The sequence below is a fragment of the Lampetra fluviatilis genome, chromosome 51 (genome assembly GCF_964198595.1).
Source record: "Lampetra fluviatilis chromosome 51, kcLamFluv1.1, whole genome shotgun sequence".
In the NCBI taxonomy this organism is placed as follows: domain Eukaryota; kingdom Metazoa; phylum Chordata; class Hyperoartia; order Petromyzontiformes; family Petromyzontidae; genus Lampetra; species Lampetra fluviatilis.
In genome coordinates this window covers 10167160-10181544 of record NC_136325.1, presented here as the reverse complement: position 1 = coordinate 10181544, position 14385 = coordinate 10167160, and the positions used below count along the sequence as shown (strand labels likewise).

At 51.8% G+C, this 14385-nt stretch overlaps 1 protein-coding gene across 1 annotated transcript in view; it reads left to right on the top strand.

Annotated features, from left to right (window-relative positions):
• The first annotated feature begins 729 nt into the window (after positions 1-729).
• The window catches only part of LOC144948846 (uncharacterized), a 39188-nt gene continuing 25532 nt past the window's right edge, over positions 730-14385 (top strand). The window contains exons 1-5 of the mRNA XM_078878498.1: positions 730-735; positions 11394-11500; positions 11913-12093; positions 12607-12748; positions 13997-14104. Coding sequence (XP_078734624.1) covers positions 730-735; positions 11394-11500; positions 11913-12093; positions 12607-12748; positions 13997-14104 — 544 coding nt within the window. The remainder of the gene's footprint in view (positions 736-11393; positions 11501-11912; positions 12094-12606; positions 12749-13996; positions 14105-14385) is intronic.

The following is a 14385-nucleotide window of genomic DNA, read 5'->3' as shown; positions in this document are numbered from 1 at the left end:
AGGGGGCCGATACCCCCTCAGTGTGTATGTCACAACGTATGGTGTTAAATAAACAAGTGTGCCTCCAACTCCGGTGTGAACGAGTCATAAGCGTTACTACACATGCGTCACACACGCAGCGCTTGCCAGCTGAAAAGCCTCAGCATCTCACGGCTCCTTTCGTCTCCTGGGCTCTACCGTTTGGGTGACGGCTTCTCGTGTTGCAGGGCCATGAGTAACGGCGACAGCTTTCAGAGGCCCTCATCCAGCGGGGGATAGACCATTACTCATGATAATGACGATGATGGTTATCATGGTTATCATGGTGATAACGATGCTAATGATGGTGATGATAACGATGATGGTAATGATGGTGATGATGACGATGATGGTGATGATGGTGATGATGACGATGATGGTAATGATGGTGATGATGACGATGATGGTGATGATGACGATGATGGTAATGATGGTGATGATGACGATGATGGTAATGCGTTCCAGGGTGCGCCAGGACCCACAGGGCCCCAGGGGGAGAAGGGGGAGCGCGGGGATCCATCCAGGGTCTCTGCTACAGCTAAAGGTACCGGGGCTTGTGATAGGGAGGGGCAGCTGCCTGCCCCAACCCCTGACCCATGCCAGGATTTCTTTGTTAGCATGTGAGCATGTGCGTGTGTGTATGCATTGTTACCATCAACCAGAGGCGAAGGGTGGTAGTCATTATTTATGCCCCTGAACATCAGTGGAGGGATGCAGGCAAGGCCAATGAGTCAGATGCCTTCTATGACCTGTCACAGGTGCTAGCTAAAGTGGCCCATCAGGATAGAGTCATCCTGTTAGGTGACTTTAATGCCCGAGTTGGTCATGCTGGCACCTGGTCTGGAGTGATTGGAAGGCATGGGCCAGATCAGCTCAATAACAACGTTCGGAGGTTGATAGACTTTTGTGCAGCGCATGGGCTTGTAATTATCAATACGCTGTTCCGGCATCGGCGCATCCACACAACATGGATGCACGCCGGGTCCAAGCAAGAACATCTGCTAGACTACATAGTGATGGAACAGCGGATGCGGGCCCATGTCCTTGACACCACACCCTACCGTGAAGCTGATCTGCCGACTGACCATCGGCTTGTGATCTGTAAGATGTGCCTGCCATTCTTCCACTCCATTGGTAGGTGTACACCCAGAACCCCATTCAAACCCACAGTGGCCTGCACTCGGCTAGTTAATGAAAGTAGCAAGCGAGAATTTCATCATCACTTGCAGCTTGGGTTGGCATCCTCTCCTTCTGATGCCGAGGGTAAATGGGAGAGGTTTAGGACTGTGGCTTATGCAGCTGCAATGGCTGCATTGGGTACACCGTCCTTACCTCCCCAGAGACCCTGGCTGACAGACGAGGTGTTCAGGCTGGCTGAGAAAAAGTGACAGGCCCACTCTCATCGTCTACAGCATCCCACATCAGAGAATCAGGAGGCTTCCCACAGCCTTCGCTTGGAGGTTCGGAGAGCCGTGAGGCACTGCAAGGATGAGTGGTGTTTGCGGGTTGCTGAGGAGATAGAGTCTGCCTCAGTAGCCTGCGATCACAATTCGCTCTTAACTCCATCAAAAAAGTAACTTGCAGCGCCACAACGATCACCATCATTAGGGGAAAGAAAGGTGATCAAATATACGATCCCCAGGAACAAGTTTGCAGATTTGCTGAGCATTTCTGTAAGGTCTTGTGGGGAGGAGAAATCCCTCAGCCTGGAAAACATCATTGGGCAAAGTGGGGATGACCCTGCAGAGGCTGCGGTGCCTCATATTGGAAGAATTAGTCACCCACTTTGAGTGGCTGGCTGAGGTGCCATCTGTTGAGGAAGTACAGACAGCGATCCAGAGTCTGAGACCAGGAAAGCACCGGGCAGAGATGATTTCCCAAGCAAAATGCTGAGGGAGGGTGGCGTTTGTGCAGACTGCCCTATATGACATCATAATAACATTGACTTTAAACTTTTGTGACTGTAGGAATTCATACTCTTTGGGTCTTTAGGTAAAGTCACTGAAAGACCCAAAAAGTATCATAATAACAGTTTGGACCACTGGACGGGTTCCGCAGGATTGGAAGGATGCCTTGGTAATCCCCCTCTTTACGAAGGGGGACCGCACAGAATGTAACTTCTACAGGGGCATCACCCTCCTCAGTGTGCCGGGAAAGGTCCTGCAAGGATTATTCAACATCGCCTTGCCAGGCATGCTGAGGGAGAGGCTTGCGAAGCCCTAATGTGGTTTCAGGAAAGGGTGGTCCTGCACAGATACCATATTTTCTGTCTGTCTGCTACAGCAGAGGTGGACCTACATCTCTGCTTTATTGACCTGGCCAAAGCCTATGATACCATCAGCAGGCCTGGGCTCTGGGTTTTTCGTGTTTTCGGAGTCCCTGACTCTGCTCACAATCATTAAGGACCTGCATGATGGTGGGCTGCCACGGGTAAAACTACATAATTCATAAAATCGTGACTTAAAGCTTTCGTGACTGCAGGAATTCATACTCTTTGGGTCTTTCGGTAAAGTCACGTAGATAGAAAAATAATTTTAAAATCACGACGTTTCGATCGCAACACAAGCAATCGTCTACAGGTGAAAAAATACAGCAGGTGGACTGCTGAGGTAGGAAGAAATGTAGCGAGAGAGCTACTGCAGCCATCGGTTATAAAGGTTTGAGATGGGTATAACCCAAGGGTAAGTGGGCGGGGCTAGAGATGGAATTTGCAAGTGAATGTAAGATCGTAGAGCTAGCTATACCTCGGCAATTGTATTGCTAGAGATTAGCATGTCAATCTGTTAATGTAACCCCACGGTTAGTGATGAAGAAGCCATTGTATTGCTTGAGATGAGAGATTAGCATGTCAATCTGTTAATGTAACCCCACGGTTTGTGCTGAAGAAGCCATTGTATTGCTAGAGATGAGAGATTAGCATGTCAATCTGTCAAAGTGTAGTAAGTATTCAGGAGGCTTTGACGACGGGGTCGGAGGCACACTTATTTATTAACACCCACTTGTGCACAGTAACGGGTACACACAGTACTTAAGGGGTTATCGTTCCCTTAACTCGGCTAACAGGGAGACACAACATCTAACCCCGCTAACCTAAGCCCAAGTCCTCCACTACGGAGCTAGGGGAGGCTACCTATCCCAGCCCTGGTCAAGCTGGGATCCCGGCACCCTGAGTCTCCAGACCGGCTCTTATAAGAACGTCAGTCTGGGCTCTCGGGGCCACGCCACCGGCTTGCCCTGGTCGGCCCTGACAAGGACAGCGAGCCAGGGGAGCTCCGGGGCCTATTCTAGCTGGTCTTCAGTCTTCGCTGGTTTAAGCTGATACTCGACCTCGAGCCCTCCGGCTCACCACCTTTTATAGTACTCGGCCCCCGGGAGGGGCCCGTGGGGGATGCAGGTGCGGACGTCGGTGTGAGCACCTCCTCTGTGTACGGCCCTAACCACGCCCCTTGTGTTTGTTAGCCACCAATGTAACCCCACGGTTAGTGCTGAAGAAGCCATTGTATTGCTAGAGATGAGAGATTAGCATGTCAATCTGTCAATGTAACCCCACGGTTAGTGCTGAAGAAGCCATTGTATTGCTAGAGATGAGAGATTAGCATGTCAATCTGTCAATGTAACCCCACGGTTAGTGCTGAAGAAGCCATTGTATTGCTAGAGATGAGAGATTAGCATGTCAATCTGTCAATGTAACCCCACGGTTAGTGCTGAAGAAGCCATTGTATTGCTTGAGATGAGAGATTAGCATGTCAATATGTTAATGTAACCCCACGGTTAGTGCTGAAGAAGCCATTGTATTGGTAGAGATGAGAGATTAGCATATCAATCTGTTAATGTAACCCCACGGTTAGTGCTGAAGAAGCCATTGTATTGCTTGAGATGAGAGATTAGCATGTCAATATGTTAATGTAACCCCACGGTTAGTGCTGAAGAAGCCATTGTATTGCTAGAGATGAGAGATTAGCATGTCAATCTGTCAATGTAACCCCACGGTTAGTGCTGAAGAAGCCATTGTATTGCTAGAGATGAGAGATTAGCATGTCAATCTGTTAATGTAACCCCACGGTTAGTGCTGAAGAAGCCATTGTATTGCTAGAGATGAGATATTAGCATGTCAATCTGTCAATGTAACCCCACGGTTAGTGCTGAAAAAGCCATTGTATTGGTAGAGATGAGAGATTAGCATGTCAATCTGTCAATGTAACCCCACGGTTAGTGCTGAAGAAGCCATTGTATTGCTAGAGATGAGAGATTAGCATGTCAATCTGTCAATGTAACTCCACGGTTAGTGCTGAAGAAGCCATTGTATTGGTAGAGATGAGAGATTAGCATGTCAATCTGTTAATGTAACCCCACGGTTTGTGCTGAAGAAGCCATTGTATTGCTAGAGATGAGAGATTAGCATGTCGATGTGAGACGGTTCCCGCAGCAGCGGCTGTGTTAATGAGACACATTCAGCCTATTAAACAACTAGTGCCACCACCGCATCGAGGAATAGGGAGCAGCAGCTATGTTAGTGAGACATTTAGCCTGTTAATGCAAAGACATTTAACAAAGTAATGTTACTCAGAAAGTCGGAAATAACTGCGAACATAGGCAGGTAGGATGGAAGCATCACAGCCAGTTAAGACTTTACCTGGTTAATAACATCCTTCCAATGATTGCTCAGTTTGTACCCATCTTCTCGTTGAAATTGTGTCTGTGTTTATATATCTGGATGGCTTCATGAACAAATATTTGTTGATAGCCAGTGGGTTTGCATAGTACCTTCGTCTTGGAGAAATCAATTTCATGTGTGCCCACAGCGTTAAAAAACAATGATCAGCCACGGCAGAGGTGTTGGTCCTACCGTGTTTCAGATCCGCCTTGTGTTCGTGAACACGGTCTGAGACACGTCTCTTAGTTTCCCCAATGTAACTACTGCCGCAGACACAGCTTAGTTTGTAGACGCCAGGGTATTGCATGTCAGGGATCACATCCTTCACAGATGGGATCAGATCATGAATTTTATGAACTGTGTTGAATCGGACCTGAATCTTGTGTTTGCTCATGATTTTGGAAATATTTTTGGTAACCCCTGCTATGTATGGCAAGGTGATGAGTCCTCAGGTGGTTCTCTCCCAACGGTTGGGGTGACAGCTTTGCAGATTGTGCGATCCATTCATCTTGAGGGATTGGTGTACGTGCTCCAGTTCACTGGCTAGATGGTGATGGTTGGAAATGCAACGAGCCCTATGGTGTAGAGTTTTCAGGAGGGAATTTATTTTTTCTGGGCTGGATGGTGGTGGGAGTCAGGTTTTAGATAGGCATCCGTGTGGGTGGCTTTTCTGTAGAAAGAATGTCCCAATGAGCCATCTGGTCTCTTTTCGATTAAAACATCCAAGAATGGTAACTTGCCATCCTTTTCCACCTCCATGGTGAATTTGATGGCTGGGTGTATGCAATTGATGTGGTTGAAGAATTGGTTCAGAGCTGGTAGGCCATGTGACCAGATGACGAACGTGTCATCTACGTACCTCATCCACAAGGAAGGACGTAGGATGGATGTCTGGATGGCATCTGTCTCAAACTTTTCCATGAAAACATTGGCTACCACTGGAGATAAGGGAAAACCCATTGGGGGTACCTTCAACTTGTTTGTAGAATGTTCCATTCCAGGTGAAGTAAGTGTTGGTGAGGCAGTGTCTTACCAGAGCCGGTACATCAGCATTCAGTCCTTGTTGGACAAAATCTGCAATGATTGCAATGGTGTCAGGCACAGGAACTTTGGTAAACAAAGAAACTACATCGAAGTTGACAAGCAAATCATCTGGAGATAGTGAGATACAATGGCCGAGGTATACCTAGCTCTGCAATCTTACATTTACTTACAAATTCCATCTCTAGCCCCGACCACTTACCCTTGGATTGTACCCATCTCAAACCTTTATAACCTATGGCTGCAGTAGCTCTCTCGCAACATTTCTTCCTGCCTCAGCAGTCCGCCTGCTGTATTTTTTCACCTAAATACGATTGCTTGTGTTACGATCGAAACGTCGTGGTTTTATTTTATTTTATAATTTTTCTATTTACGTGACTTTACCGAAAGACCCAAAGAGTATAATTCATAAAGCCTTTGATGGCTGTACCAGAGGAATTTCCATCTGGTAAAGACACAATGGGAGGCTGATCGATACCCAGGTACAGTCAACGGATGACTCCCTATTAGTCATCCATGTTACGTATGCTGATGATATGGTGATTGCTGCTCACTCAGAGGAGGAGTTGGAAGTGCTGTTGCTGAACCTGGAGTGTGCCGCGAATAGGTGGGGTCTTACCATGAGCCCCACCAAAACTATGCACCTGCCTGGATATTTTGTGCTATCAAACACTCCACCCCCACAACTCTCAATTGTTGATGGGGCAGTTGTGGAGAGAGTGGAGAGTTTCCATACATGGGCAATATAGCAGCATTATCTTTTCATAGGCTGCGTAACACTGTGTGGAAGCTACCTGGTCTGTCACTCCACACGAAGCTTCGGGTCTTCTCGGCCATGGTCATGCCCTCTCTTATCTATGCTTGCGAAACGTGGACCCCCTCATGCAACATCTTCACTGGTTAGAAACATTTAGGCTGGCCTGCCTGGGTTTACCCAGGCTGGATTGTGTGAGAAGCTCACAAATCCTTGAAAGATCAGGACAAAGTCCCATCCGTGAGCTCCTCCGGCAGCCAAGGCTGCATTGGCTGGATCATGTAGCCCGCATGCTCAGCCACTACATGCCTAAACAGCTTTTCGGCCGGATTGAGGGGGCTGAGTGGACTTGCCGATTACTGGTATCATCCATCGGTGTCAAGATCAGCCTCTGTGGAGGTGGCTCATGAAGGATGCTACTGGGCAGTTAGAGGCAGTCCTGCAGCAACAGCAGAGGGCAGAAGAGCGACGCTCACAACAATGAGCAGAGCGCCGGGTGGCTAAAGCGCAGCAACTTGGCACAAGAGGGAGCACAGGTGGTACATCAGCCAGTCATCTCAGTCAACCCATGGCACCTGGGTCTGTCCGGTGACCTGCCAGCGGGCGTTCATGTGGCCTTTACGTGTAGCCTGGCACAAGCGCCGTGGTGATGTCACCGCCACTTACTGGTGAATGGCGGTTGTTGTTGTGTGTGTGCTTGTGTCTGTGCGGTGCCGGACGGGCAACACTGTCGTGGGCAGTGCTGTGGGGGGAGGGCCCAATGCCCATTGGCCTCTCCCCTCATGGCGTCTGTGACCACCACAGTGGCTAAACGGGGGCTCTGGACGGGTGCGAGGGGCTGGTAACCCTTCCACCTTCAATTAACCACCACTAAACTACGAATTAAACATAAACCTGTAATTAATAAGCTTGTGCCGGAGGCCCCGGGGGGTCAGGCTTTTATGACGTCTCCTGGCCAAACCCCATTTGGCGGAGCCAGGAGATTGAATTTTCACCCTCGGGGCTCCTCCAGAAACAACGAAAAACCATTGCGGATGGCCACGTGGAATGTTCGAACGCTCACTGCGGAGGGGAGGCTGCCACTCCTCTGTCGGGAGCTGGACCGGTACTGCCTGGATCTCTGTGGCATTCAGGAGGTCCGGTGGACCGGTTCTGGCTCCTGCCACCATGAGGGGTGGACAGTCCTCTACTCGGGGCAGGAGACTGCCAAACAACAGGGTGTGGCTCTTCTTCTGAACAAAAGAATGAAGGGGGCGTGGGAGCGTGGCGGTGAGGTGTGGGAAGCTGTAAGCCCCAGGATACTTTGGGCTCGCCTTCCCATCAACCAGAGGCGAGGAGTGGTGGTCGTGGTTACTTATGCCCCCACCGAAGACGAACATCCGTGGAGGGATGCAGGCAAAGCCGATGAGTCAGACGCTTTCTATGACCTCCTGTCACAGGTGCTGGCTAAAGTGGCCACTCGGGACAGAGTCATCTTGTTGGGTGACTTCAATGCCCGAGTTGGTCATGATGCTGGCACCTGGTCTGGAGTGATTGGAAGGCATGGGCCAGATCAGCTCAATAACAACGGTAGGAGGCTGCTAGATTTTTGTGCAGCCCATGGGCTTGTAATTACCAACACGCTCTTCCGGCATCGGCGCATCCACACAACATCATGGATGCATGCCGGGTCCAAGCAAGAACATCTGCTGGACTACATAGTGACGGACCAGCGGATGCGAGCCCATGTCCTTGACACCAGGACCTACCGTGGAGCTGATCTGCCCTCTGACCATCGACTAGTCATCTGTAAGATGCGCCTGCCATTTTTCCACTCCGGTGGTGGGTGTACACCCAGGACCCCATTCCAACCAAAAGTGGCCTGGTCTCAGCTAGCTGATGAAAGTTGCAAGCGAGAATTTCATCATTGCTTGCAGCTGGGGTTGGCATCGTCCCCCACTCCACCTGATGTCGAGGGTAAATGGGCGAGGTTTAAGACTGTGACTCATGCAGCTGCAATGGCTGCTTTGGGTACGCGGTCCAGACCTCCCCAGAAACCCTGGCTGACGGAGGAGGTGTTCAGGTTAATTGAGAAAAAGCGACAGGCCCACTCTCATCGCCTACAGCATCCCACGTCAGAGAATGAGGAGGTTTACCGCAGCCTTCGCTCGGAGGTTCGGAGAGCCGTAAGGCGCTGTAAGGATGGGTGGTGGTCGCGGGTTGCTGAGGAGATGGAGTCTGCCTCAGTGGCCCGCGATCACAAATCACTATTTAACTCCATTAAAAAAGTAACCTGCAGCGCCACACCTATTACCATCATTAGAGGAAAAAACGGTGATCCAATCTCCGACCCCCAGGAACAGGTTTGCAGATTTGCTGAGCATTTCTGTGAGGTCCTGGGGGAGGGAAAATCTCTCAGCCAGGAAAACATCATGGCACAAAGTGGGGATAACCCTGCTGAGGCTGCGGTGCCTCAAATATTGGAAGAGGTCACCCCCTGTGAGTGGCTGGCTGAGGTACCAGCTGTTGAGGAAGTACTGAGGGCGATCCGGAGTCTGAGACCAAGGAAGGCACCGGGCAGAGATGATCTCCCAAGCGAAATGCTGAGGGAGGGTGGCGTTTGTGCACAGACTGCCCTATATGACATCATAACAACAGTCTGGACCACTGGACGGGTTCCGCAGGACTGGAAGGATGCCCTGGTGGTCCCCCTCTTTAAGAAGGGGGACCGTACCGACTGTAACAACTACAGGGGCATCTCACTCCTCAGTGTGCCGGGTAAGGTCCTGGCAAGGATTATTCAACATCGCCTTGCTAGGCACGCTGAGGAGAGGCTTGCGGAGCCCCAATGCGGTTTCAGGAAAGGGCGGTCCTGCACAGATGCCATATTTTCTGTCCGTCTGCTACAGCAGAGGTGTAGGGAATTCCAAAAAGACCTACATCTCTGCTTTATTGACCTGGTCAAGGCCTATGATACCATCAGTAGGACTGGGCTCTGGGTTGTTCTTCGTGCTTTCGGAGTCCCTGACCCTCTGCTCACGATCATTAAGGACCTTCATGATGGTGAGCGGGCCCGGGTAAAACTACGTGGCCGGGAGTCGGAGCCTTTCCCTGTACACCTTGGGGTGCGACAGGGATGTCCTCTGGCTCCCACATTATTTAACATCTATTTCGACTGCGTAGTTCGTGAAGCCTTCAATAGCTGTACCGGGGGAATTACCATTTGGTACAGATATAATGGGAGGCTGATCGACGCCCGGGTGCGATCAAGGGATGGCTCCCTATTGGTCAACCACGTAATGTATGCCGATGATTTGGTAATAGCTGCTCATTCAGAAGAGGAGTTGGAGACGCTGCTGCTGAGACTGGAGTGTGCCACTAAGAGGTGGGGCCTTACCATCAGCCCCACCAAAACTAAGCACCTGCCTGGGTATTTTGTACCATCGGGCACTCCACCCCCACAACTCCCAATCGGTGATGGGGCAGTTGTGGAGAGAGTGGAGAGTTTCCCATACCTGGGCAGTGTGCTTATGACCGGCTCCAGTTTATCAGCAGAGGTCTCACTCCGAATCAGTCGAGCGGCAATATCTTTTCATCGGTTGCGTAACGCTGTGTGGAAGCTACCTGGTCTGTCGCTCCGCACGAAGCTTCAGGTCTTCTCGGCCACGGTCATTCCCTCCCTTCTCTACGCTTGCGAAACGTGGACCCCCCTAGTGGAGCATCTTCGCCGGTTGGAAACATTTAGGCTGGCCTGCCTACGATCCATCCTGGGTTTAACCAGGCTGGATTGTGTGAGGAGCTCACAAGTCCTTGAAAGATCTGGGCAAAGTCCCATCAGTGAGCTCCTCCGGCAGGCAAGGCTGCGTTGGCTGGGTCATGTAGCCCGCATGCCCAGCCACCGCATGCCTAAACAGCTTTTGTTCGGCCGGATCGAGGGGGCTAAACGGGCGCGGCACGGGCTAGAGAAGAGATGGAGTGATGTGGTACAGGAGGATGTGGAGCTGAGTGGACTTGCCGATGACTGGTACCAGCGGTGTCAAGATCGGCCTCAGTGGAGGAGGCTCGTGAAGGACGCTACTGGGCAGTTGGAGGCAGTCGCCCTCCAACAACAAAGGAGGGCGGAGGAGCGACGCTCACAACAACGAGCGGAGCGCCGGGTGGCTAAAGCACAGCAAGTTGGCACAGTAGGGGGCACAGGTGGTGCATCAGCCAGTCATCTCGGTCATCTCGGTCAGTCGACCCGTGGCACCTGGGTCTGCCCCGTGACCTCCTGCCAGCGGGCGTTCGACACTTCACGTGGCCTCAGGGTGCACATGGCCTGGCACAAGCGTCGTGGTGACGTCACCGCCACTTAGTGGCGAATGGCGGTTGTTGTTGATGTTGTTGTTGTGGGGAGAAATAGTCTCGCGGTTGGCGTGCTTCACTACGAATCTGGCGACCCGTGATTGATTCCTACTCGTGGCCATCACCGGTGACGATTATCTGAACCAGTCTTGGGCCTCCCCTGGTCCTCTCAGCCTAAAATGAGTACCTGGTGCAGTATGTAAACAACGGCCGGGCTTGGTGTTGGCCACCAACTCCTTCGTGTGCCGTGCCGGCCTTTGAAGATGCTCGCTAACAGTGCTTGCCCCAACATTCTGTCAAGGCTATACCGGGGATCTTTGTGCGTATGTATGTGTGTTTTATGGAGAGTGGTAGTTAGCGTGCTGTGCTACAATCCAGTGACCTGATTTCGATTCCCGCTCCCGGCCAACAACAGCGACGATTATCTGAACCGGTCCTGGGCCTCCCCTACGTCGGCTCAGCCTCAAATGAGTCCCTGTTGCGATGTGTAAACATCGCCATTAGGGAGACAAAGGCGGCCGGGCGTGGTGCTTGCCACCGACTTCCTCAATAGTCTGTATATGCCACAGGGGGGGACTTTGTCTTTGTGTGCGCGTGATCCAGGCGAGAAGGGCAACCCTGGTTTGCCAGGGCCGAGCGGACAACCTGGTCAGCCTGGTTCTCCGGGGTCAAGAGGACGAGATGGGAACCCCGGGTTCAAGGGCCCCCCGGTGGGTTCCCCCTTCTTGCTGACTGAGGGTTGTGGTGAAGAGCTGGGTGGCTCGGAGGGCGGAGCCGGCACCGTGGAGATCCTAGGTTCCACTATGGGTTTCAGCCCCAACAACAACGATTACACTGGAGTCTCATCGGCTCACACAGAGACCCATTCACTCCCTTAGAGACCCATAGACTCACGTAGAAATGCATAAACCCACATAAAGACCCATAGACCCATATATAGACCAGTAGACTCATATAGAGACCATAGACTCACATAGAGACCCAAAGACCCACATAGCGTGGAATGTCGTGCATGTCGTCCGCGCGTGTAACATCGTGCGTGTCGTCCGCGCATGTAACGTCATGCGTGTCGCCCACGCGTGTAACGTCGTGCGTGTCGCCACGTTTCCATCTCTGCCGCAGGGAGACGCCGGCAGCAGCGTCCGGGGGGACATCGGCCCTCCTGGGAACCCCGGTCGCCTGGCCGCCCCGGGGCAGCCCGGTGCCCCGGGGATGGGGCTGGTCGGACTGCCGGGGGTTCAGGTACCTGGCGACCCTGGGATTCCAGGTCTGCCCGGCTTTCCCGGCGCACGGGGACCCCAAGGTACGGTCTCCCCCATAGCCACGATAACGACGGCGATTATTCATGGTGATAATAATGAGTGTGTGTGTGTGTGAGAGACGATGAACGATTAAACATTTTATTTCTATTTTACCAGGTAAGGCCCACTGAGCTATGCTGCTCTTTTACAGAAGCGACCTGGATATCATAAATTATATTTCAATGAAGTGGCTTATAGCAGTCAAATACTCTTAAGCACATGTTTCTGAATGTGGATTGAAAAACCGGAAGACCAGGAGAAAAATTCACGTAACCACGGGGAGAGAGACATGCAAACTCTAGATATACAGGTGTCAAGGTTGGGATCTAACCCATGACTACCTGTATACCAGGCGAGGTAGTTACAATCTCGCCACAAATAGAAGGGTGGCTCAGAGGTCAGATTTCCGAACGTGGTGAGTTTCAGCCACCCAGCCACCGTGATTCGACCGCCCAGAAGTCGGGCCCTCTGGTGGACGATGGCTGCGTTTGCTTTACCGGACACCTGAAGTGCAGCGCGAGTGTCGAGCCCCGCTGTGCTCGACGGGATCGCCCCACGGGGCACCACGAGCGTGGTCACGAGCAGAGCACTCACGGCAGGCGGAGAGGGCACCCAAGGAGTTGCCATACCTGGGCCGCGAGCCCATGACCGGCTCCGGTTCAGCAGCGGAGGTCTCGCTCCCGAATCAGTCGGGCAGCATTATCTTTTCATCGGCTGCGTAATGCTGTGTGGAAGCTACCTGGCCTGTGTCGCTCCACACAAAGCTCCGTGTTTTCTCAGCCAAAGTCATACCCTCCCTTCTCATGCTTGCGAAACATGGAGCTCTCTAAAGTAACATCTTTGCCAGTTTGAAACATTCAGGCTGGCCTGCCCACGATCCATCCTGGGCTTAATCAGGCTGGATTGTGTGAGGAGCTCACGAATCCTTGGAAGATCTGACAGAAGTCCCATCGGTGACATCCTCTGGCAAGGAAGGCTGCGTTGGCTGGGTCATGTAGCCCGCATGCCCTGCCACTGCATGCCTAAACAGCTTTTGTTCGGCCGGATAGAGGGGGCTAAATGGGCGCGGCACGGGCTAGAGAAGAGATGGAGTGATGTGGTACAAGAGGATGTGGAGCTGAGTGTGTAACACTGTGTGTGTGTAACTCTGTGGGTACAGGTGACACTTTGCCGTGTCCTGTGAAGGGAGAAGCCGGCCGATCGGGGCTGCCCGGATTACTGGGCCCAAGAGGTGACGGACACAGTCACTCACACCACCCCTCTGTGTGTTCGTGTGTCTCTGTGTATTTGTAGTGAGCGGTAATGCAGTGGTTAGTGCACCTCGCTATGAAACCGGCCATCTAAGTTGGATTCCCACTCACGACCAACTTTGATGACGAATATCTGAATTGGTTCTGGGCCTTCCATAGCTTTACTAAGCCTCAAACGAGTACCTGGTGCAGTGTATAAACATCATCACTCATGAGACAAAGGCGGCCGGGCGTGGTGCTGGCCACCCACCCCTTCATGTGCCGTGCCGGCCTTCATCGGTGCCCGCTAACAGCACTTGCCCTAACAGCCTGTGTGGGCTACATGGGGGATCTTTGAATGTTTGTGTTTGTGTGTCTGCACTTATGGTTGTGCATTTGTGGTTGTGTTTTATTTATTTTTGTATGAAACTGTGTCTTGCCTTGTCTGTTTCCATGTCTCGCCGTGTCTGTGTTAATGTCTCGTTGTGGCTGTGTTTGTCTCGTGCCTGTGTTTCCTGTCCCGTTGTGTCTATATTTATGTTTCGTGTCTGTGTTTATGTCTTGTCGTGTATGTGTTTCTCTCTTGCCGTGTCTGTGTTTATGTCCCACCATGTCTGTGTTTATGTCTTGTCGTGCATTGTCGTTGACACCGTACCTCCTGTGCCTCGCCCCCCAGGACCCCCGGGGCTGGACGGATTCCGAGGGACCCCCGGGTTCCTGGGGATCCCGGGCCTCAAGGGGGACATGGGGGACCCTGGGGTCCCAGGAGTGGGGGGCACACAAGGTGAACGAACATAACCTCCCTACTGATGCTCAACACCACGAGGGAGGGTGGTGGTGATGATGCTGATTATCATAATGGTAGTGCTGCTGATGATAATACTGATGGTGGTGGTGATGTGATAAAGATGATGATAGTGGTGCTGCTGCTAATGGTGGGGATGATACTGATGATGATAGTGGTTGTGCTGATGGTGATGATGATGATGATGATAGTGGTGGTGCTGCTTATGATGCTGATGATAGTGGTGGTGCTACTGCTAATGATGATGCTGATGACGTCAC